Source organism: Poecilia reticulata, chromosome 12 (genome assembly GCF_904066995.2).
Source record: "Poecilia reticulata chromosome 12, P_reticulata-male-v2, whole genome shotgun sequence".
Taxonomy (NCBI): domain Eukaryota; kingdom Metazoa; phylum Chordata; class Actinopteri; order Cyprinodontiformes; family Poeciliidae; genus Poecilia; species Poecilia reticulata.
In genome coordinates, this window is record NC_088841.1 from 13604358 (window position 1) to 13629647 (window position 25290).

The window sequence follows — 25290 nt, forward strand, 5'->3', positions numbered from 1 at the left end:
GCTCAAACCTTCCAGATAGAAGCTGTTGTCAATTTCTGTTTCATGGTGAAGGATTGTGGAGGACTTGGGAGGACTGGGAGAGGTAGTAAAGCATTGGTGTCCAAAGTTAGTCCTCGAGGACTGGCATCTGTATGTTTTAGTTCTCTCCCTGGTTTAACACACCTGGATCAAATGATGGCTCATTAGAAGACCTATGAAGAACACTGACATGCTGAGAAGGTTATTACTACCACCAGGGAGAGAACTGGATGCCGTTCCTTGAAGATCAACTTTGGCCACCACTGTAGTAAAGCATCAAGGACAAGAGTAAGGTGCTATGTTCTTGCTTTTATGGCAGTTCTGATGTTCATGGCAGATAAATCAAATGTGCTTCCTAAATTTTGTTGTCACCTATCTTTTTAGCTTTCAGATTAAACTGCTGAACTGAACTTTTCGTCAGTGCAAGTCTGTTCTTTAAGCTCCTGAATGATTGGTAAACTGTTGGTAAATCTTAGATTTAAATCAGTTAAAATATTTTTAGTAGCCTGTTTTTTGCAGTTGTTTATGGAAAATAAATGTTGCTATCATATTGTGGAGGAGAAAGAGGGATGACACAGGAGCTAGGTTCGATCATCTCATTTACTCGATTCCAACAAACATCCACCGCCTAACATACAGAATAATAGAACATAGGATAACGCAAAGAACAATGGTACACAGAGTAACAGTAACTTACAAAAAATATTTTTATTTTCTTATTTTTTAAATCCAGTCCAGCTGTGAGTGGAGATCTCAAATGGTCTGTCACAGTATTTGTTATTAGATATGTGTATGTTTTTTTAGCACAGAAAATCATTTGAATAGACATTAGCTCAGGGGTGTTTAACTCTATTTCTCAAATGGAAGTTTCCTGCATGTTTCAGATGTGCCACAGCTCTAATGCAGGTGACCATGTTGTGCAGAGGCTTAATAATGGACCAGTTGTTGTATTGATTTGTGTGGAACCAGAAACATATCTGACACATTCAGGACTCTGACTCTTGAGGACTGGAGATAAACACTCGTGCAGTCCATTGATTAACAATATATTTAAGTCTTGATTTCACTGATTACTAGCTGGCTGATTCTTTGTATCTTTAATTAGAGCGGCATTTGTTTTTGATTGTAATTAAATACTTTAACTTAAAAAAATATCTACCAAAATCAGTAAGTATTTCCTTTTATGTGATAGAGATTGCTCAATGAAAAGGTCACAAATTCATCTTTCAGGTTGATTTGGACAGTCTGAGATTGTCTGTGGGAGAGATTGGCTCATAACAGTAAAATATGGAAACATAGCTTAATCTTACCATAGTTATCATTGCCTTGTTTGTGCTAGACTTGCCCAATGTTTCTTCCACACACCTCATTAGAAACTTAAAAAAAATGTTTTAACAAATACATGGTTCATAAACCCATTTTCAATCCCAAACTCAAACATTTGTTAAAATCCTTCAGAGTCAGATTTACCACTCAGGTCCTTAGCAATCGTGTAAAAGTTGAAGCATGGATGAGATATGTTCATGCGTTCCTTGTATTGGGAGTAGGAAACCTCACAGCACTGACCTTACAGCCAAAGGGCACTTGATCATACTTTCCAATGTATTTTTAAACTTCTTTTAAAAATAATCACCAATATTCTTTCATGTTAACACCATGACAAATACTGCTTAATGTATAAATAGCAAAGTAAAATTACTAATAACTGTTGGACCACTACCCCCATTATGAACCAGTCTGAAGAGTGGAATGGATAAACAGAACAAGAATATGTCCGGGCATGCACACTTTATGCTTTCTAAGAAGTGTCTGCTTCTGGCTCTCACTATCTATGACTCACTGTCACACAATGTTACACGCTTCCTCACTTAAAAGACAGACATCGACCCACTCCAACCTTTAGCACTGACACAGTCATAAATAAAAAGACACTTTGCAGACACACAGAAACACTTTTTAACGGTAAAAGACACTAATGCTTGGATATCATTGCCTTGCTGCATGAATATTTTGTGATACATTAATAGCAGTCAACAATCGAGCCCAAACATGTTGACATAGATTTGAAATGATAGTTTTTTTTTGCTCTTTTTGTGAAAAAACATTATATTTAGATAAATATTTAGATAATGTTTGTTTTACTTTCGTTTTATGACGTATACACAGTCAGTGAGAGAATATGGTCACTGCTAATCAGTGTGGTTACTCATAGGAGTATACCCACAAAATGTCACCAGAAAAAGAAAAGGATAGATACCATTCCATGTAAATAAATCAATAACTTGTGCAGTTGGCTTATTTCCAAACAAAAAATCCTTAGTTTGTTTGAGGTTACTTCACACAATTGGTAAGTGAACAGTAAAACAAATGCAGATGTTAAAGCAAATATGGTAAAATTCCATTAGTGTATTGGTAATGTAACAGAACATCAGCATGTTGACAAGAAATATGGCTGTCATTGCTGTCCAAAATGATAAAATAAACAGTTTCTTAAGAGCATGTAGTTTTGCACACTTTGTATGCAAAGGTAATTCCACACAATTACCCGACAGTTGGCTTCACACAAAACCAAACATACAAATTTTCTTCCTTATTAAACTTCAACAAGGATTTCTTTCATTAATGCATCTTACTGTTACCCTGGGAAAAATCAGCCCCTTCTATTAAGAAAATTATGACTTAGTGAATGACGAAGTTATAAAGAAATGAATCTGATTTTACACAATCACTGCCGTTTAGCTGTTACATATGTAAAGGGCACCTTGATGAAGTTTTCTGGAAATTGCATGCACTTTAAACAACCCCATGGAGAGTATGGCCATGGCATCTTTGCCAGCAGTAAAATGTCTTAAACATTCTGACCTTAGTTGCTCAATATTTTCAAGTGTGGCCAACATGGACTGACTGGCTTTGTTCACTTCTTTCGCTGCCATTGCCAAACTACAACCAAAGGCAGACTGCACTTCTAAAAGAGTGCAGAAATTTGATGCCATTGTTCACAACTCCTGTTGGCTTATTGGTACTGTTGCAGAACTCCAAGATGAGAAATCAAGCTTAATGGGGGAAATCCCAGACAGAGCACTGAAGGGAAAGGAGAACCAAGCAAAATTGCATAGGATGGCAATGCCCAGGGTATCTTACAGTAGAAACCAGTCATTAACTTAGACTGTATAAAAGGATGCATGACCCTTTTTTCCTCTCTGTGTGATTTTAAATCAGACCAAGCATTTCTCTTTTCTAGGTTACTAAGCCTTTAAACACTTTGGAAAAGCATACATAATGATGATATGGTTTGTAAGCTTCTGATTCACATCATTTAAGTAAATTGGAAGCCCACCTGTGAAGTACTTTGAGGCAACACTTCTGGCATACTACTTCCTTGAGGAGAACTATTGCTTGAGTTACCATGTTCATCTGTTCACCAGATGAGAGGCATAAAAGTGTTTAGGTGCAACAGTTATTCTCATTGAAATACTTGTTGGTCCTCCAAATGAACAAGGTTCCCAAGCATATTACTTTAAAAGCTCTTAAGGACAACAACAAAGGGCAGACCTATAAACCTGATTTTCACACCAGTTCTGCCTGGAGGATTAGGCCAACATTCCAGCAAACTATTCTTCAAACCATATGGAAGGATAAACAACAAGCCAAACAGCTGTTTAAGTCATGTTTATTTTAGAAATACAATTTTGGTAATTATAACTGACCTGAAACAGGAATTGCTTTTTCTAGTTTATTATCAAACATAAAAGATTTTAAAAAGTTGTGCGTCTTTATTTTTTTTTACTGTACGCACAGGTTTTCATCAGTCTAGAGAAGTTTATTATGACACATTGATTGTTTTTGCACCAGTTTGCATTTTAAACGTACTGTGTTTTAGAATTAAATTTTAATTTATTTTCCTGTTATTCTAATACTTTAATCATATTGTGTTTGTTTTATTGCTTTGGAGAGGTCTTAATGTTTTAAGGAGACTCGTTGTGACTAATAGTTAACTGTACCGGCACACTTAAAATACTGGTTAAGATAAAGACAAATGTAGTCAGTGTTTGCGGACATTAATCCAGTTAACAGAAAAAGTTCATTTGTGTCATCAAGTTGATTGTCAGAATCGACAAATTATGTTAATTAAGTGTTTACAGCTAAAAGCAACTAAATTCTATTATTTCTTTAAACTTCAGCATTGTTTCTATGGTGTTCTGGTTACTTTGTTCTATAACTAATTACTGGAAAATCTTTGTGAGTACCGTTGTGGTCAAGTACTGTCTATAATGCACAAATATCTGACAACACTTGACTAATAACTAACTGAATATATTATATAACGTTATATAATATATTCAGTTAGTTATTAGAATAAACATTTCAAACCCACCTTCTAGTTTCAAACTAGGCCTCAGTTACAAGTTATACAAAAGATTTATTGCATGATTGCAGGATTTTTTTTTCTTTGCCAGACTCATGTTACTTTTTGTCTTGCAAGTTGACCTGATCAAATGTTATTTCAAGGTCGGTTTGTCCTCGATTCATGTTTTAGGCACCCGTTCCAAAATCTGAAGAGGTGTTTTCACCTAGTATGTTTCTAAATGTTTATTTATTTCACTTAATTGCATCATATTTATCTTTCTGTATAAAATTTTGTATCTATCTATTTTTTGCTTCCTCTCCATCAGTCTGCATCAGGATTGGCTTTATATATTTAAATATGAAAGTAGACACACGTGTATTAGATATGTAAACTTCAATATGTTTATTTTGTAAATAAGGTGATGTCAGTGGTCAGTGTTTTTGTTTGAGAGTATTTGAGTATGTACTCTACATAAATGTCCAGTGTAAGTAAGTAAATATGTGACACATTTGCAGCAGAACAGCAGCTGTTTATCCAGTAGAGGCTAGAGCAAGGAGAGAGATTCATTCCAAGAGGGGAAATGGAGCACATTATGTGCACACACGCACACACACGCACACACACCCACACACACGCACACACACACACACACAGACTCACAACATGTCAGACATGTCCAGACTTGCCTGTGGTACATGCGTTCTACTTACTGCAAAGGCAACATTATCAGATTTACATAAAAATATGTTTTGATTTTAAGAGGCTGACACTTCGATTTGCATAGAAACAGGTTTACTCGATTCTGTGAAGACATACAACTACAGTATTTGCCAAAGGAGTCTCACAGGCAGGAATATTTCCTGAGCAGCAGATTTGTATCTGTTTAGTTGTGGATACTGTGGTGACCACTAACATTTGCCCATTTTACACTTTATTTTAAACATCATAGATATAAATTTTTTTCCGTACCCTTCAACAAATTACAGCTGCTGCGGTTAAGTTACAGCTTCTGTGTTACTAATTGAAATAGCTTGAATTATAAGAATTACTTACATATTTTATGTATACATGTTAATGTCATTTATTTGTGAGTCACTCAGTTTTATAAAGTTTATAACTGTCCTGTTTACAGCTTAGGTCTTTATTTTGATTTAAAACCCCAAAATTATTGCTAGTCCACATTTGGCCCTCTTCTGGACACAACCATGCTGAAAAGTCTTAAGGAGGCATTGAATATAAACATTTATATAGAAGCATTACTATCGTTAAATATTCTGAATATGACACATTAAATCAGAACTCACTTAAGGCTTAATTAACAGGACAACGACCCAAAATATACTTTAAAAGCAACACTCAAATGGGTTAAAGGTAAATGTGTAAATGTATCGGAAAGGCCTATTCAAAGCCTAGACCAAGTGAAAATTTGTTGTCAGACTTGAGGGTTGGTGTTCACCAGCAGAGACCGTCTAACTTGAAGGAGCTGGAGCAGTTTTATCTTTAGGATTGGGCAAAAATCCCAGTGGCAAGATGTGGCAAGCTCATCGAAACTTATGCAAAGTGGCATGTAGGTGTAATTGCTACAAAAGTTGGCTCCACAACGTAGCAAATTTCAGGGGGTTGAATATGTATGCACACTGGAATTTTATTATCATCGTTATGTTGACCTAATTGTTGGTTGCTTCAAGGAATAAGGCCTGTTCTGTAAATGAAAAGACACAAGCCCTAAAATAATCTATTTTAATTCCAAGTTGTGTGGAAACCAAACACAGAAGATGCCAAGGGGATGAAAACGTTCACAAAGCACTGCATATGTAAATAAAAACCATATATACATAAGCAATTCATCCACAGCATTTTAAAAGTTGTTAAAATAAATGCATTTTTTTCCACCAATGATGGTAAAACTAGTTTCTAGATTGAGGGACAATTACTTTTCATACAGGACCAAATAGGTTGGGATAGCTTTGTTCTTTTAATAAGCTGAATTATTTACTTAGGTTATACATTTTATAATACAATCTTGTTTGATGATTGAAGTGAAACAAAAATATCAACACTATGTATGTTATAACATAAACACAATATTTGCCACGTCTAGTAAAATCTAATTCCAAGCCTAACACAAGTGCCAGAAGACGTAGAGCTCTAAAAAAAAGTTTTAAGATTGGCATTTATTGTTTGAAAACACCATGTGTTCCAAGCTTAGGTTGAGGACACGCAAGTATCCATCTGTGTTCCTCTGAACCAAGCGAAGGAATGTGTGTATTCAAACGATACAGATGGACATGTGTGCATCCTTCCAAAAAGCTAGCTGCGCAAAGAATTTAGACAAGATGTGCTTAAATAAAATTCTAGATAAAAACAAAACAATGAAAATTTAAGAGGCACATCTAAAATATATGTCTATAATTTATATCGACTGAGTTTCTAGATGTTGTAAAACAGAATATTGTCTTTTTGAACTTTTTTTTTTTTTTTTGCAAAGGACCAGTACGTACCAAGACACCAAAGAGATTTGTGAATTGTAATCATGTGCAGAGCTCACTACTGTGCAATACAGGGAACGAACCCTGAAGTTTCGTGACTGCCAGCACCAAAGAGGTCTAGCTTTCATAATAACAAGTGAATCATTGCTGTGTTTTTTGTGCAAAACTAAAGTGATGCACTTTGCTCGGCGGAGCACATAAACCTCTGTTGCTAGTTGCATGCAGTACAAATAAATGTGTTTCCAAACGCAGGATTTTAAAAGCCGCTTAACCCAGACCAGATTCATCCCAATGCTTCTGCTTGGGTGTCCATACTGGAAAATATCACGTATGCATCAGACATATTTTTCTAAGCACATTCCTTTAGAGCATTGTGTTGCTGTCTGTATCTGCAGTGTAAACAGATTTATTTTTCAAAGTGTTTTGAAATATTTATTACAAATGTCTCTGATCCTTCTATGTTTCTTCACTGCCCAAAAGTCATGAATCCAATGAGTCATCAGTTTGGGTCCGAGTCAGTCCGCAAAATTTGTGTATGCCGTATTAAGTCAGAAATCCAACCAGATAAATATCAAATCATGTAATCAGCTCTTAAACTCAAGATTAAAGGGGGATGTTACTTTGCATTTATACAATGTTTGCTTTTGAAAATAAAATTGGCAAAACAGTTGAAGAAAGTGACTCACATCTGTCATCTATCGGTAAGAAGATTTAATGAATTGTCCAAACAGGCATTCAATGTTTAGCCAAAAAAGCAACCTTTCAATAATAAACCTTTCATGCCATGTAACGTGAAAAACATACCTTCAGCTTCTCGGGGGGACCAGTGTCCTGAAGGGTCGCATGGTCTTGGTGATGAAGAGTTGGAGGCGTACTGCAGTAGAACCCTCCCCTCAGTACATTTATCACATGCTAATCCCACTTCTCTAGGAAACCAATAAGCAAGAACAAAAAACAACTTAGATGCAGATCAAAAACACCTCAAACACTTCAACACAATATATGTAAATATAGTAAGAACAGCAAATATGTGACAAGCTAACCAAAAGGTTTTCTTTGGAAATGTTGGTCCCTGTTAAGGACACTAATATTAAAATACAATTCTATCATCTGAAATCAATTAAGAATATTTACTTTTGTAGCCTCATTAATGACACCGGCATTTGTTTGTTAACCTTTGGGCAGTAGTTTGTTTCACCTGTCGTAGAAGTGTCCAGAAATTGGTGGAAACCATTCCAGGGTAACAGAGTTGTGATGCTGCTCAACTACATGCGGTGCCATCACCACTGGAGGAGATTTGAAGCTTGTTTGCCACTTCTGGTATACAAGGTCCAAGTAGCAGTGCATCCTTGCTACCTGGTTCAATGTGAATGAATTTGTACAAGCATCATCTGAGGATTAAGAAGGAAGTTCATGACTGTGAGATTTTGGATTGATGCAATATTCAACATATCAACGATCGTCACATAATAACGAAGTAAAAAGAAAATTACACATGGTTTTTGACAAATACTTTTACTTTATCTTTTTTAACAAGTAAAAATCTGAAAATTGCAGTGAACATTTGCATACACCCCAATTTACTTTATTAATTCTAAATAAAATCCCATAGAAATAGTTGCTTCAGAAGTCACTTTATAGCAGTGAAATACAACTGAAGGCTGTATCTTTTCAAGTTTGAAAGCCAAGTGTATTTTTATTGTGAAAATAAATTTACGCACTACTTTGTTATGGTCTATCACATGAAATTCCAGTGAAATACACACAATGAGAAAGCTTGAAAAGCTTGGCAGTGGCAATTGTCTTTTAAGACAATGTGTTATTGCTTATCAAGAAATATGTTTATTTTGAATTTCATTCCAGAACTAAATTTCAAAATAAGATAGCATAGTAGTCTCAAAATGATATATAAATAAAAGTGGCAGCATGATATTTTTGCTAATTGTTATGATAAAATGAGCTTTGCTTTGTTTAAAAAAAAGAAGTAAAAAGTAATTCTAATGGCTCATGTCACATAAATAAAGATAGCCATCTGTTTATATTTAGCATTATATCACTTTTTCCAAGAACGAGAAAAAAACTGGCTGTAGTATAAATCAAGAAACATAAACTGGGTCCCTCCTGTTGAGTTTTTCAGTGCTTTTTCGAAGTAAAATTCCACATATGGCTTGGTCTGCAAGGTATATACTCATCAAATTCTACTATGGTAATCTTTTTTCAGTTTAGCAATTTGAAACAAGTTAAAAGCAGAATCCACGAGTGGATCCAAGCTCACCTGTATAGCTCATGTAGTTGTTGAAAGGGGTATGCATGAAGTGCTGGTGGCCGCAGGTCTCATTGCCTGGTTCAGGATCGTTGCACTCTTTACACTTTGGGGTGGGATTGGTGTCGGCACACAAGTCTCCAGTCTCCATTGAAGGTTCGGTTTCCAAACAAGCATCATTGCAGGAGTCAATCTCTGATACACCACGAAATACATGGTATAATCCAAGGCTATGTCCAATCTCATGGACCATTGTGTCAGTGTGACCAAATGTTCCATAAAAGGAAGGATTAAGCACAATTCCACCTATGAAGAAAAGAGAAAAAATAGGGAAAAGCCTAATAATGTTTACATAAAACAAGAGTCTCTATTCTTAATGTGAAAATGCAGATAGTGAATTAATCATTAATAAGCTCCCTTAGCTACCATATCATTCTCACATGTTAGATACCATATTTTCCGGACTCCGGACTATAGAATGCACCTCACTATAAGCCGCACCCACAAAGTAAAAAAAAACAAAAAACAAAACAAAAAAAAAAACAGAAACGTACATATATAAGCCGCACCTGACTATAAGCCGCTGGTATCTCCGCCGCTTTCGGTTTTCCACAAGAACATAAATCCGCTATGAAGGACGCAGCCCTGCGTCTCCATCGCCGAACCTTGGATTCATTCACGGCGAGCTTACGCAGCGGCTATCGATCTGTACTACCATATCGATAGCCTTCAACTTAAAAGCTGCATTATATGAACTTCTTCGTGTGGTTTCCATAATGAGGGGGTATGAGTTTGAAAAAATTTCTCCGTCGTGCCTGCTGCTAGCATGTTCTTGTTCTAAATGAAAATCAGCACTTTCTTCTTCGATTTCCAATTTTGACTTCTAATGATTCACTTCCTACTAAAGAGCCCCCTGGTGGTTGAAGAAAAATCCACAGAAAAGCCGCATGGTTCAAAGCGTAGGAAAAAAAGTAATGGCTTATAGTCCGAAAAATACAGTACTAGTTATGGCTTGAACGGTGTTACTGTGTTAAAATCAACAATCTGTGAAGTCCATGGGACATGTGCATGCATTTACTGTAATGTGGTGCATGTGAGTGTTCACACGTTTATGAATGTGTGTCTGTGGTTTTGTTTATTTTTACCCAAATGTGTAAGGGCTTCCTTGTCCCAGGGCCAAGTGGCAACCCCTGCCAGGTCCTCATCAGACGAATTGGCAAAGAAGACATTCAGGTGAGTCGACCCATCCAAACGTAGAATCTCTTTCACTTCTTTCATATCCAAAAAGGCTCTGGAAAATACAGTCAAAAGGGAGTGGCAGAAAAAGAGATTAGTTGATAATAAAGTGATAATTCTAGGATCGAAACAATTTTTCCAGGTAATGAACATTTTTATGGATTTTCCTAAAGCAGCAAAAGTAGTAAAAAAAATATCATATACGTCATCTTTCAGAAAACAAAACCATAATAAACAGGTTTCAAAGTGAAACATGACTAAATAACCTAAAAATATTAGACTTTTAACAGAATCTATCTTTTCACTTGTATCATAAGATATTTTTTGTTTTTCTCTAAATAGTTCTGATTTCATTTATTTACCACAAGATTGTGAAAAAGAATGTGTTCAATGGTTATGATAAATTCACCTGCACAAACTGTTCCACTTCTTCAATCTTATCTGAGAAAATTCATCTGATTGTATCAAATTCAGTTAGGAATTTTTAATTCTAATCCTAGTACCGTATTTTCGCACTATAAGGCGCACCTAAAAACCTTCAATTTCCTCAAAAGCCGACAGTGCGCCAATCCGGTGCGCTTTATATATGGACCAATATTGAGCCACAACAAGTCTAGCAACTACGGTAAGCAGCCGCCGACTTCATTTTCCCCCGTAGAAGAAGTAGTGCGCGGTGCATGCTGGGATAGTTGTCAGAACGCTGGTTGGTTAATAAAGTTTGATAATACCTTTAAAGCCAGGGGGACGGAGGGGCGGGGGAAGAGAGACAGAGACTGCGGTGGCAGCGTGTCGGTTGGTCTGTATTACCCAGAAAGCAGTTGGGCACAATATCGCAACACCAACATCGTAAGTGAAACAACAACTGGGGCAGCCTACTATATAAAGTACTCGGGGACCTTTTCTTTACACATGTGGATGTGTTAATAATGGAGTACGGAACAACCCAAACTGAAGCATCTGTTTTATGCGCCTTATAATGCGGGGTGTGCCTTATATATGAAAAAAGTTTTTAAATAGGCCATTCATTGAAGGTGTGCCTTATAATCCGGTGCACCTTATAGTGCGGAAAATATAGTAGTTTAGGAATTATATAAACTGTTCTATAATTTGTCTATTAGTTTTCTTAATTTGGTGTCATGGTCTAAAGATAATTTGTTTGTTGTGTGACTATGACTCAATCTTAATATATAGTATAATATAGAGTGGTAATTAAAAAGTGATATTTATGAAAAAAAATTAATAAAGAAGATACTTAGCTATTTGCATGACATAAAAGTAAGTATCTGTTCAGATTTGGATATTTTCATACTTTTGTTGAAGGTTTTTAGTTCTCTGTTGTTTATAGTACAGCTTAACAAAGATTTTAAAGATTTATTTTACCAACTGGTGAGACAACTAATTGGAGTTCCATATCTGCACTCTTACAGACTCTATCTTCCAAGATGTCGCTGAGGGTTTATCGACAACTAATTCCAGGATTTCGGAGTAAACGGGATGGAAGGATCTTAACCCCATTTTACACTTGCAGCAAACTGTCTGACTTTTAACAAATGCTGTTTGAAGACTGGTAAGCCATTCTACAGCATTGTGTGACCAACCTGTTGACCAGCAATAAGAGAAAGTGCCAGTTTGCTGTGACTGTGCATGCCTGTCCCATGCACTACTCATGCTCCTGTTTTTTAAATGAATAAATTACTGAATTGCCATTCTTCTTGCTTAAAGTTCAGTTGTAAACTACAGTACATAATTCCAAAAAAATACAAAAGAGTAAATAGCAGAATGAGCTGTTAGGCATCAACAGAGAGGATATGGCATTTTTATTACAAACCACAACGCTTTCCAACAAAAAAAGGTATGGTCCCTTGTGACATTGTAACATATTAAAGCTTTCATTTCCCCCCCCTTACATCTATCTCAACATTGCATCTCAACATAGTTTTGACATTTGTATTCTGAAAGCACCCCAGGTCAGCCTGACTCATACAAGTCACCCTGAGACTTCAATTATTGTTCAGGTACTCTGATGTCTTCCTGTTCATGACCTAATGCTGCGTCTGAGGCCCTGGGAATAGTAAGGGCAGCAGTAATGATTGCAATCACTCAACAAAATGAGATCTTCACAGCAGTGAAACTGTCATTCATTGTGTGAGCACATTTTCTCTGAGTCTGGCTGGTGGTCCTGGCAAACAGAGTCAACAAGATCAGTCTTCTTGGAAGAGCTTGGAAATCGGTTGCACATGCAAGAGTGATCGTTTATTCTCTTTATCTGGTTTTGTGAAAGCTTTGGAGGCATACATTCAGTAGATAAAGATAGATGACCAAAAACAAAACACTACAAATTGGCCTCATCGTCACAAAATAGATCTTCTTCTAATGTTTTGACCTAGTTTATTTGGCCCACTTGCCTGCCTTTTCATTTTGTGCTCATATTTTACCTGACCTCATAAGATTTTGTGGATTGAAGAGAAACTCCAGTTTCTTCAAATAAAAAAGCAGAAGAGGTGATTCATCAACACCGATTCTGTAGTCATACCTGCTCTGTCTGTCTGATAAAACAATCTGGCACTGAAACATACTGCATTCTACACTGAAACAAATTTACATATTAACAATCAACATATCCTTAAGACAGGGAATATAGTAGTAATAACAAGTAATACTAATAACACAGTCTACAGACAACAGAATTTATCACAGTTTAACGTTGATTGAAAACATGCTTTATTCCTTTCTTGCTTTGTTTTTATCCTAAGCTAAATTTGTACTTTGATGTCATAAGATAGATTTGAATTCTTATTGTAATATGTTTAATGTTGCGCAACATAAATTTGTTATAGTGGGTGTTGATTTTGTTTAACTCCATATCACTTCTCCTTCTTAAGTGGGCTCAAGTAAATTCAGAATAAAAGGATTTGTTTTCAAAGATTTATACCTTTGTGTGAGTCAGTTGAACCTGAAATGTACTCTTTATATTTACTGCTACACTCAGCAGCTGAAATAAGATATGCCTATGAGTTATGAACTGCTACAAGGTTACGAGTTGTAGATTTTTGCTAAATTCAAGTCTGATTTTGACTTATGAATAATGACGCTCTGATGCATGAAGGCAAGAGGAACCGATTTGACATCTTGTAATTGAAAAGCTAACTGGTTGAGCACGTCAAAAGTAGGATATCTTTTCTTTTCCATTGTTTGTATGACATTAATTGTAACCTAATTAGGACTGTTATAGAGACCCCTGCAAAAAAGGCACTAATATATTTTCAGACTTTTCATAAACATTCTAATTTTTTGTAATAAAAGGATTAATGAAGTTAAAGACATATATTCAAACAAATTATCTGGATAATATAGACATTAAGACTTAGGATCTGTGACTTATTTTGATAAATACATATTGGTTCTCATTACAGTCGGGCCTTTGAGTGAAGTGTTTATTTCGATAATCAGTCCTTCAATAAATGACTGTACAGTAATCACTGGTAATAATTTACTTTATTGATGGGAACACAAGACCTGGGAGGACAATTTAATTTTAATGACAATGTTGCTTTTGGGACTGCTCGCTCTTTTTTTTCTTTCAGTAAACACATTTACCAATCGTAAAATCTCACATGGTGGTTTTTAAAACAGCAAGAACTAGGAGGAAAAAAGGAGATGAGATGAATTAATCCCATCTGGTATTCAATCTGTCCCACTGTGTTTGATGATTTCCTCATTGCAGTAAAAACAATTACCATTTTCATTCCATTGGAACATTGAAACTATCTGATGCTATGGCCCAACTGAGTCAAGTTTGCCTTGTAAGTGAACACAAACACCTCAGATTTGACCTTTCGCATACATTTAACTGCTTGCACCAAATCCTTTCAAAAAGATATTAGCTATTGCTATTAGATTTAGCCAGACCAGCCTCTAATCCTATTCCAATGACATCTTGAATCAGTTTGGGGTGTTAGACTGTAAAAACTTGCTTTACTGGTTACAACCACTTTGAATAATGTGTTAGGATGCTAATTTAATGGTGGAAACTAGGGTGAAAATACTAAATGTCTAACTAGACCTAATGCCAAAGTCATAAAGATTGTCATCTTTTTAGCTAGCAAATAAACTTTGGGATTTATTCCTAGGGTTAATTGCACAGAAAAAAAGAGATTGTATTGTAAATGTTTGTGACTTCTTCAGTCATTATTTTATTTAGTAAAAAACATAGTTGTCATTTCAGAACAAAGCTTACGTGCCTAAATTGTCTTTAAAAGTTAGCCATGTAATTTGTATTCTTAAGGTAAGCTAGCGTATTAAGTTGGGAGTCAGAACAGCATTGTAAAGATTTTTCTTTTTTAAATTTTCCACAAAAAAATAAGGTTAAGCAAGTTTGAATGTGCCTCATAAAAGAATAATGTTATAATGACATGCCTCAAGAAAGGTGAGCATGCCCTATTACATAAAGTTTGGATGAAAGGTATAATATATAGTACACGGTCATAGATCTGAGCAAAAACAACAGTAGCCTCAATGGGGTGTGGTCTAAGAGGAGAGGGTGGGAGAGACAGGGGAGAAAGCAGATAATATGAGGTCTCCATTCCCAATAATTTGAGGAATTTCGTTATTTCCTCAAAAAATATTTGTCCAGAGTTTTTGGACAAGCGTGTCGGGGGAATGGGGTCAGAAAGTTTGATGCCGAGATGATTGAGGCAGCAATGAATGAAAGGAGAGGTCAACATGGATCTAATATTTTCTGATTCATTAGCACCCATGTGCCTGCTACATGCAAGAAGCTATTCAAGGCGAGGGCAGCGGGACAATTCACACTGCCCTCCCCTTGTCCCAAAGGAATTCAAATTCCTTTTGGACATCTGTTCCACGTTTTCAAATAGTGTATTTGGGGAATTTACGTTACACCGTTACTTAAGCAGATAAATGTTTCATTGTTCATCTTCACACAACCACAATAGTACAGTTATTTTGAAAATCCAGTCTTTGTATCAACCTTCTTATCCCGACCAACAATTCCTTATCTGCTTCACATTCTCACTGAAGCCCCTTTATACAACTTTAAGCTATTTTTCTGGAGAACACTTTTGAACTGGATACAAACATACTAAATTCTAAATGGAAAGTGTAGTTATCTTCTGTCTTTGGATAAAAGATAACATGTGTGAAGCAAATCAAGCCTCTACAAAAAGGCTTCACTTAAGGGCAATTCAAGATAGCCATACATAGAGTAGGCTATACTATCGTCTTAAAGCTTTTACACCTAAAACATATTAAATGTGGGGCTATAACTTCCTTCATTTGACTCTACATAAAATTCAAATGAGCCTATAAATTTGCCTTGCATACATATGTTTAGGGCAGCATGGAAGCTGAGGTGAGCTGGCATTGCAATGACAGTGTAACAGCCAAGAACACTTCTGAAATTGGAGGGGCCCTTGGCTCCACTGTCATCACATTGGTCAACAACACAGCCCTTAAACCCATCATTCATCTCTGGCTTTATTACTATGCTTGCACTTTCCTATTTAACCTTCCAGCACAGTCCTCTGGGAACTCTTTGCTTTGCAAGGACAACATGTTCGCTGTTGTTGGATTCTTCAAAAGCCCAATTTAGAGAAACACACAAGAACATTTTCATATTTTCTAACTCTCAGAGTCAAAATTAACAAATTAGCCTGGTGAACTCTCACAAATAGGTAGAAACGTGAGAACCTCTTCATCGTTGAATTCTCTGACCTCTGAACCACAATGGCTACATTTTTAGCTAAATAATTCCCTAATTTGTCATATTTTTTAGGGACCACCAACCATATCTGGCAACATATTGTCCTGACATGGCCTGTTGTAACTCCTTTGCATTCCAACATTCCCTTAAGTCCCTTAATTATGTACAAATTCTAATTCAGACTTAAATCAACAAAATTGAGACCACAGACGAAAATTTTACTACAGGTGTTTTTACTATTATAACAGAGAGGAGTCAAGTCCTGCTGTTTAATGCAAAGTACTTCATTATGTTTTATGGGAAACAGGGTGACTGACAGTAAAAAGAAGAAAAAAAAACAACAAAAAGGAAAAGAAAACAAACCATGAGCCCTAGAGATGATCTTTTCACAGCAGAGAAGAATTGAAAGAAAAATCTAAGGATGGTCCAAAGGTTGATCTGTCACAGTGAAAGGTATCGACCAATGAGGTGCGTAGAGTAATAGAGTCAGATGGAAAAACACAATTCCAAGCCAGACTTTCCTTTACTCAAACCCTAATAAGCCTCTAATAGATCCAATATTTTCCTTGATCAATTTGTCTTGCTGTTGTGTGTGAATTGTTTAGAAGTATTTTCATTTTAAGTTGCACAAAGGTCAAAGAAAAGTGTCTGTGCTTTTGGCTTCTCTGGTCAAATAATGAGCAAATTACAGATATTAGTGCATATGAATACGTGGTCATATTAATACTGATTCATCTTCACCCCGGTGTTACACCGAAGTTTCAAATTCCACTTTGATGAATTGCAGTAATGACCTGATTTGTTGTAGTCCAGATCCTGGTAAAGTTGAAAAAAATGATAACATTGAATCAACCTCACATTTAAGTAGATGCTAAAACTGTTTGGATTGCTTTTAACACCAAAGAACATAGAAAACACAAGGCATGGGATGTCAACATTTCTAAAAACAATGTAAAATATTTTCATTCACCAGATGTGGATAATGGAAAGTGTGTGTGGTGTTTATCTCATAGGAGCACTCTATCGACAGAATACATTCTGTTCCCCCTTGCTAGATGATCGTTTATGATGATCAAAGGTTGGGTCTTGATGATCACAACTGACTGTCTAGCTTCAACTTAAACCTCACATTAATATACTTCAAACCTCGATAACCCTATTTTGGACCTAGAAAAATCTTTGCTCGTGTTTATGGGATGTGTCCACACTTTGGTGTTCTGTCAAACACAGATTGCACATGAGGAGTATCACACAAAAATGGTTAAAAAAAAAAAAGAAAGAAAAGTTAGACCTCTCAGCCATTGTTCTCCTGCATATGCAGTACATTGTTCAACAAGAATTCCATAATTAAAGAGGAATGTCAAACTGTTTGTAGTGCAGCTCTCTCCAGACATTCCATAATCAAAGCAAAATAAGCAACCACTTGGGAAGATTATATCTATTTCTTGAGATGAAGAATCTTGTGACATTTTTCTCTGCTTCTTTCTTGGCAGCATCTGTCTTTGTTTTTTTTTTTACAAAACAGTAAGTTCAATTCCTAAAGGGGCATTTAAATGTTAAAAATGCAAGCATGTTCATCTTAACTAAATAGTTAATGGCTACTTAATTAGCTTCTGCTGATGGCTAAGTTGGTGAAGAGGTTTTTTTTTGTTGTTATTGTGATTAGATATAATCTTTAGTTAGTTGTAGTCATTTTAACTTAAATGGTAAGTTGTAAAACAGAACTATAGATAAAATAGACTTATCTTAATTATTCTTATTATCATGTAGGAAAAAGAGAGGAAAAAACACAACATGCGAGATACTTTGTTTTGTCTTTCACGTGTCCTCACATGACAGGCTAAAATATTGGTAACTAATGTTCTTTTTCTGAAATACCCCTGACAGTCTGCTATGCTGTCCACAAAAATGTCTTACTTTGGTGTGCTGACTTTCAGTGTACCAAGAATCAAACAATCATGCTATTGGAGGTCTGGCTAAAAATTATTGCAGCAAATTCCAGAGACAGTTCCCTCTAAGGACTTTACTCAACATCTAGTAACCACAATAAATTTACCACAAAAACAAGAAATTGCCTTGATGTTGTGTAAAAAAACAATATTTTTCTGTATGTGGATGCAACCCCAATAACCTGGAAAATATGCAATATTTGTTCAATCACACACAAGAAATACTGGCATTTGTGTTTTCCTCTGAAAATACATTGTTACCAGGATTCAGGGAACTATAACTCCCCTTCCTTTACATGTGGGAACGTGTCTAAGAAATCATCCCATTTGTTACAAGAAACAGGCATGCTAGCCTTTATTTTTGACCTCTAATGGACCTACACTCTGTTTAAGTTATCACTTCCTCCAAGTCAGCTCCAATCTCCAACTAAGCCAGCTTAATTAAGACCACTGGGCATAAAAAACAGAAGGAAAAAAAGAAGGGAAGTGTTGAAAATTGGACAGAGAAATGAACAGTCTGGTCTCCATATTTGCTACCAGGAAAGTCATCATCTTGCATTTGTTTTGTCCTGCTTGAGTGTGGAACACTGATTGAACAAGGCCAAGGCTAGATTAGACTGGCTACCCCAGAGGATTTTCCTGGCCACACAGGCTGGGAGTTGGGTTACTCTAAGCGTCAGCCCAAATAGTAAGGAAACAGTGAGGCCAGACCAAAAAAAGCCTTTCCTAAGGGATCCATGTACGAAAAGAATTGCTGTTTGATTTAGGAAAGTCATTAGAGGCCTTAGTGTGTACTTTGTGTAATGTCAGTAAAAATATTCATCAAATGAAGCACAATGTTGTGATTAGTTGGAACTTTTTAGTGGATTAAAATCATGAGCAACTTCCAAAAAAAAAAAAAACGGACAAATATGTTAACAGTATAAAAACTTTAAAAACAAGGTCCTTACTTGTGTGGAGAGGAGCTGTCGATGCAGGTCTTGGTCACATCCGTCACATTGGGATTGCAACAATCGGCGTTATCATAAAAGTAAGTGTCGCAGTTACATTCAGCGTCACATACTCCATTTCCCAGTTTGTGATTAGGACAGTTGCTTGGATGCCCAAACAGACAGTCACCTGCATCAAACCCTGTCAGTGGATGGTTACATTCAGGGTCACATTCATCATTGCCAATTTTGCCAATATCACAGTTGGCAAGAATCAAGCGGTCACGTAAGGAGGAGCTGGTCACATTATGAATGCTGAGATTCCAGGATATATTGTAGGGATTGAAGGCATCATTCAGCTTCTGGTGTTGCAAGATAATTTGGTTGTCTGATACAGTTGGTCTCTTCCTTTCATCATCCCAAATATTTACAACACGATACTGGACTACCTTTCGCTGACGGAAAGTCCAAAGCTGGTTGTAGTTTTTAATGACGTCAACATTGTCACACACAGTTTGGCCACAAGCTGGAGGTTCTAGAGTTGTGTCCAATAATCCCTCAGTATTTCCCATGCCGTCGGTGCCTAGATATTCTTTTTGTCCAAGGCCTTGCTTCTCTGGCTGAGGAAAATTGCCATCTTTAACTGTCAACCACTTGCGGCCTGGGTGTTCAAAGTTTTCGTGTATGACCAAGTGAGGTAGATCTCTGGGATGTTCATGGCCCTGCATATCCCTGATAATATCCCTCTGTCCACGGGCCTGCCTCCACAAACCCACCTTTTCTACTGCCCCTCTGTAATTGTGATTCAGTGCATTCCCCCCAATCATGAGCACTTTGCACTTTTTGGTCATATGACTGAAGACATCACCTGACTGCTCTCGGCTAACACCAACTTGGGCCCCGTTGACGAACAGCCGCATGTACACACCATCATATGTGATCGCCACGTATGCCCATTGCTTAGGTACATAACGAACATTAGCGTGGATGGAGGTCACTTTGTGAGCGCGGTCAGTTTTGAGCGAAAAGAAGAACCGAGGATCGCGGTTTCCATGTTCGCTAACAGCCTGGATCCCAAGCAGCCAACCTCTGTCACTGGAGGCGTAGAAACATTTGTCGTACAGGCCTGGAAAGAGAAGGAAACAAAGGTAAATTAACATATGTTTGTCTTATTTCTGGGGCTATGTGTAAATCTAAAATAGAGGTGTGATTGATTTTTCTGTAAAAATAAATAATTGTTGAATTGATTTCAAGGTATTTTTCTAGAGAAAATCCAAACATTTTGGTAACATTCAAAAGAAGGGTTTTGCCATGATTGGTCCTTTTGATATCTAAAACTGTGCTATCCTGGAAATTAGGTGGAAGTGTATGTTTAACTAAGGGAGACCCCATGGAAATGTCCCCTGTATATATTTATGTTTATGTTAACATTGAGTACATTGAAAGTTGTACATGCAACATCTCCTGCCAGTGGGGGTTGCCAGAAACAGCTAGTTTTCTGCTAAGGCCTTGTTTTTGCAGAGGCACCGAAACACTTTTTTCCTGTTTCACTTGGACCCTGCCTGTCAGCTTCGGGATGGTAATGTGTTTTTACTTCTTAGGGGATCTCTGAATGCTTACTGTTTGTTTGTTAGCTTAGGGCCTGCTGAAATGCCTTAAAAAGGTTCTTTTCAGAGACTGGAAATGGTGTGTTCACAGGTGATAGAGCTGGACTCTGCTCTTGAGGCACTTCATGGGCTTTCAAGTAATTATTCCTACCCACAAAGAGACACTCAATCTTTGACCCACACACCCAGTTCCAAGAGCTATGAACTGTTCTTAACAGGTAACATTGAGATCAGCACTTGAGATTTCTGTAAATACCTTGCATACTTGCCTATCATACCTTTATATAGAGTAAAGCTGATGATCACAACAATGTTTACATCTTTGCTTGAGCACATGCCCACCTTGATGACTTAATTTCTTATTATAATTATATTTTTAAGTTAGTGGTTGTTAAGCTTCATTAAATAAGCACCATTTCAGCACTTGCTATGTTATGCAATAGAAATGAGTGGTCCAAGAAGTCAAAATCTGCACTCTAAAAGTTAGTGGTTTCTCACAATCCCCATTTCCAAAATCCAATAGAACTAGGAATGTAGCAGTAGGAATGTAAAGGTGCACAAAAATCGCAGTTTGCTACATTTTTCAGAATGTTTCTGAGAAACTAGCTATAAAAAAGCTAACTTTCTGGTAGAAAGTTGATTTTATCAATATTTGCTGGATTTTAAACAGTACACATATTTAAACTAAACTAAAGATTTAGGCTGATTTTGTCAATGAATAAAACCATTGTGTAAAAATAACTGAAAGGAGTCAATATATTTGTTAAGCATGTTTTAATTTATATTTGGACATAGTTTTTAAATAGAGTATACAAGTTGTACTAGGACACACAATTAAGAGCATCTGGTTCCCCTTGATATCATGTCGTTGAATGGTTAATATCTGGAGCTACAAGATTCTTATGGTATTTGTCATCATTTCAGGGGTGAAGTTAATTTAATGTAGCTGTGTAGCTTATTGCTGTTAAAAAAAACTGATGTAAAAGTTTTGGTTCATTAATCCATCATTAATGTATCTGAATGAGAAACAAGAAAGCTCCCCAAAACAGACTATAGTAATAACTGGGAGTCCTGGGAATTTGCCTTGCAGATACGTAATACCAACATTTCTCTGGAATGCCACTAAACCCATTCCAAGTACCACCAGTGGTACATGTACCACAATTTGAGACTAAGGGTATTAACAGGCTGGCTAATGGTGCAGAGACATCTAGCTACTTTGACCTGTTTCTAATTAAATACACACAACAGTATACATCCATTAACTTGGAATTTAGTACACAAATCCTCAAAACATTGGGTTGAGTTCAACATCAAGGTCAATCCTCAGGTGGATGTGTTCAAGCTTCCAAAATGCTGGAAGGAAAAACCTTCCATCTGTCACATTGTGTACTCAGAGCTAAAAGGTGTGCTAAAGTCCTCATAGGGTTTCTTGTGTAAACAGCTGTCATAATTCTGCCATGCCCAATTAATCCAGTGCACTGCACTTCTCCAGACCTAACACTGTGGGCACCAGGACTCACACAATCACACACACGCAGACACGCACACACACACATATATGTATGAATAATCAAGACCTGACAAATATGTATTTGAGCAGATAAGTTAAAGCACATTTGTGTCCCCCAATTGACACACATATGGATGCATGAACCCAGGCAGTAATTTCCTTTTGTTTGTTTGATTTTTTCTTCCCATACCAACACACTAGGTAAAGATGACAGAGTCAAAAAGCACACATGCACTCACAATGAAAAATGTCACAGGGACTTGATAAAAAGCAGAGAGGAAGGGAATAATTAAGACTCGTTTACTTTTTAAATGCTCCGGCTCTGAGAGCAAGGGTCTTTTCAGAGCAATTTGAGGAGAAAATAGTGGAAAATATTGGCCAAAAACAAGGTCAAAAGTAAGAATTAGAAAAATGTCATTAACTTGACTTATTTCAATTGTGTCTAAAGAAAAGTGACTAAAACTCTTAAATAAAATAACATGCACACTGAAATTCCTTCTGTCAGCACCTAGCACAACCCTGTAAGGATGCAATACTCCAACAAAGTTAAAACTTCTAGCTGAGGCAAAACTATGTCCACAAATGTTTTGACAATTCTAGAGCAGTTTATTAATCATAATCTCAAATTTATTTATCTCCCTCTTAGTGTCACAATTAAATTCATGTAAGATCACCTTGACACTTTCTGAGAATGGAGGAGGGCATAAAAACAAGCTAGGGTAACATTTCAATGTTTTTTGTTTATACCTTCACACTGGGTGAAAGCACCAAGATATATCTCTTATCACAGCAATTATCTGCTAGCGTCTGCATATAATTGCTTCCAACAGGTCATGGAAGATTGCCACCATTTCTTTGGTGATTCTTTTCTTTTTTCCTCTTCTTTGATGCGGGATAGCCCAGAATGACCCGGATGCAAAGACTAATAGGGAACAACAGAGTTTGCATAACACTTGGATACAGAACTTGATGTCCCAGTTGTGGGTCATTCTGTGTATTGTGAGAATTTGTGTGTGTATAGTTTCCTAGAGGTAACTTTTGTTCCTTATGCAAATACATGGGAAATTACAAAAAGTACAAATTAACAGTCACTGGAACCTTCCACAATGAGAGTACGCCAAAAAGGCCATTGCTAACAAAGTTGGCTGTTAACAGAGTGTTCTAACCAAGCATATTAATGGAAAATTAAGTGGAAGGAAAAGGCATAACAGAAGAAGGTGCACAAGGAACAAGGATAACTGCAGCCTTAAATTTATGGCAAGCAAAGTTCATTCCAGCATGTGGGGTAGATTCACATAGAGTGGATTGCTGCTGTAGTTACTACTTCAGCAGAAGCTATCAACCACCCACTGGCATATTCAGGGCAAGGGCTACAAGTGTAGCATTCCCTGTGTAAAGGAGGCTGCTTAACTACATAGTGCCAGAGGTGTTTCACCTGGGCTAAGAAAAAAAAAACATCTGGACTGTTGGCCAGTTGTCCAAAGTCCTCTTTTCAGATTGAAGTAAATGTTTGGAAATAAAGTTGCCAGAATCTGGAGGAAAATAGAAGACCACTGTAATTTAAATTGCTCAAAGTCCAGTGTGAAGTTTCCACATTCAATATTGATGACAACCTGGGGGCCATCAATGAAGCAGCCTGAGCTTCCTTAACACCTCATCAGCATAGTCACAGGCTGTTCACCTCCTTGCTGTGCCACATTGATGCAGTGATTCATGCAAAAAGAGTCAAAAGTAAGCACACACTATAACCCTATCAATGGGTCCATGTGCAAAAATCAACATACATTTGTGTAGCATTTTTGTTTTTTTAAAAAAGGTACTGGTTCCATGTAATATTCAAATGTAACGTTCCGTGAATTTTTCATTTGCTCAAATCCATAGTCATCAAAGTCAACAGAAATAAAAGTTTCAAGTACTCTGTGTGCCAGGCCACGCTGGATGCATGTGACTTTCAAGCCATCAGACAGGACTGCATGGGAAATCATCGCCATAATCAATATAATCCTACTGGGCTAGGGGCATCTTAGAAAACCCCTGTCACTCTGCATCATCATCAGATAATGTAATATGAAACCCTACTCCTTAAGGAGAAAGACACATATCAGGTCTGGGCATTCAAACTTTTTATTCATAAACATTACTTTAACAAACATAACTTGACTAACTTGGTTTTATGCCATATTGCTTAGAATGTTGTCTTAAAGTGGCACGCTGTCACCATCAAAAGGCTTACATGTTAGTCAATGGGTCCATGAAGTCACTGGTTCAACAGTTAAGAGGTTTTTAAGCAACATTTAGAAACCAACAAACGCACCAGTGAAAGATGGAGTGGTGGAGAAACGTTAAGAAAGGTTTTATAGCAATGTAACAGGGTTTGAATATATCATGGAGCACTATTCATTCTACTGTGCAAAAACGGAATAAATACGGCACAAGAGATACCTTAGGCATGGCTATTTATCAGAGGATGAAGAGCATTAATTAGAGACACAAACAAGAGAACCATGGTAACTCTGCAGAGATCCACAACTAGCAAGGCAGAATTGGTTTAGAGGTAGTTATAAACTGTGCACTCCACAGGTTTGGCAGCAAGAAGAACAGAAGCAGTAAGAAAGCCTTTAATAATAATAAAAAAAAGCCATCAGGAATACTGTTTGCAGTTTTCCCCAGGCCATGTAAGAGACATAGCAAAAGGTGTGGATTAAGGCAGTCTAGTCTGATAAGACGAAACTTTAACTTTTTGTGTTGCATGCAAAACACCGCTTGTGGTGGATAACCAACACTGTGAATCGCCCTAAACATCCTGTTTCCACTGCCATGAATAACATTGGCAGTATCATGTTGTGGGAAGGCCAGGGAAGCAGGTTAGAGTAGATCATAAGATGGGTGGATGAATAAATTCTGATAGAGGCCGAACAAAACCTAAAACTGGGTCAACTTTGTGCAAAGTTCGAAGGGCTGAGTACAAATGTATGCCATATTTTCACATTGATCTTTGAATAAAAATATTGAAAGCCATGCATCCCATTCTCTCTGCTCAACCTTTTATCCACTAATTCATGTTGTTCGTTTACATGCAAAAAAAAAAAAAAAAAACATTGAAGCATGTGGCGGAAATTTTCAAGAGGCACGACTATTTTTGAAAAGCACTGTGCTAGTTTTAAATGTATTTTTATTTTATTATGATTATTAAAAATGAACATGTCCTCACTTTTA

General features: G+C 36.8%; 1 protein-coding gene across 2 annotated transcripts in view; it reads right to left on the minus strand.

The window, feature by feature from the left end:
- The window catches only part of pappaa (pregnancy-associated plasma protein A, pappalysin 1a), a 98393-nt gene that overhangs the window by 69180 nt on the left and 3923 nt on the right, over nucleotides 1-25290 (minus strand). For both annotated transcript variants that reach the window (XM_008424380.3, XM_081613184.1), the window contains exons 2-6: nucleotides 18976-20080; nucleotides 10264-10409; nucleotides 9131-9424; nucleotides 8054-8246; nucleotides 7660-7781 (exon numbers count right to left, since the gene is read on the minus strand). In XM_008424380.3, coding sequence (XP_008422602.1) covers nucleotides 7660-7781; nucleotides 8054-8246; nucleotides 9131-9424; nucleotides 10264-10409; nucleotides 18976-20080 — 1860 coding nt within the window. The remainder of the gene's footprint in view (nucleotides 1-7659; nucleotides 7782-8053; nucleotides 8247-9130; nucleotides 9425-10263; nucleotides 10410-18975; nucleotides 20081-25290) is intronic.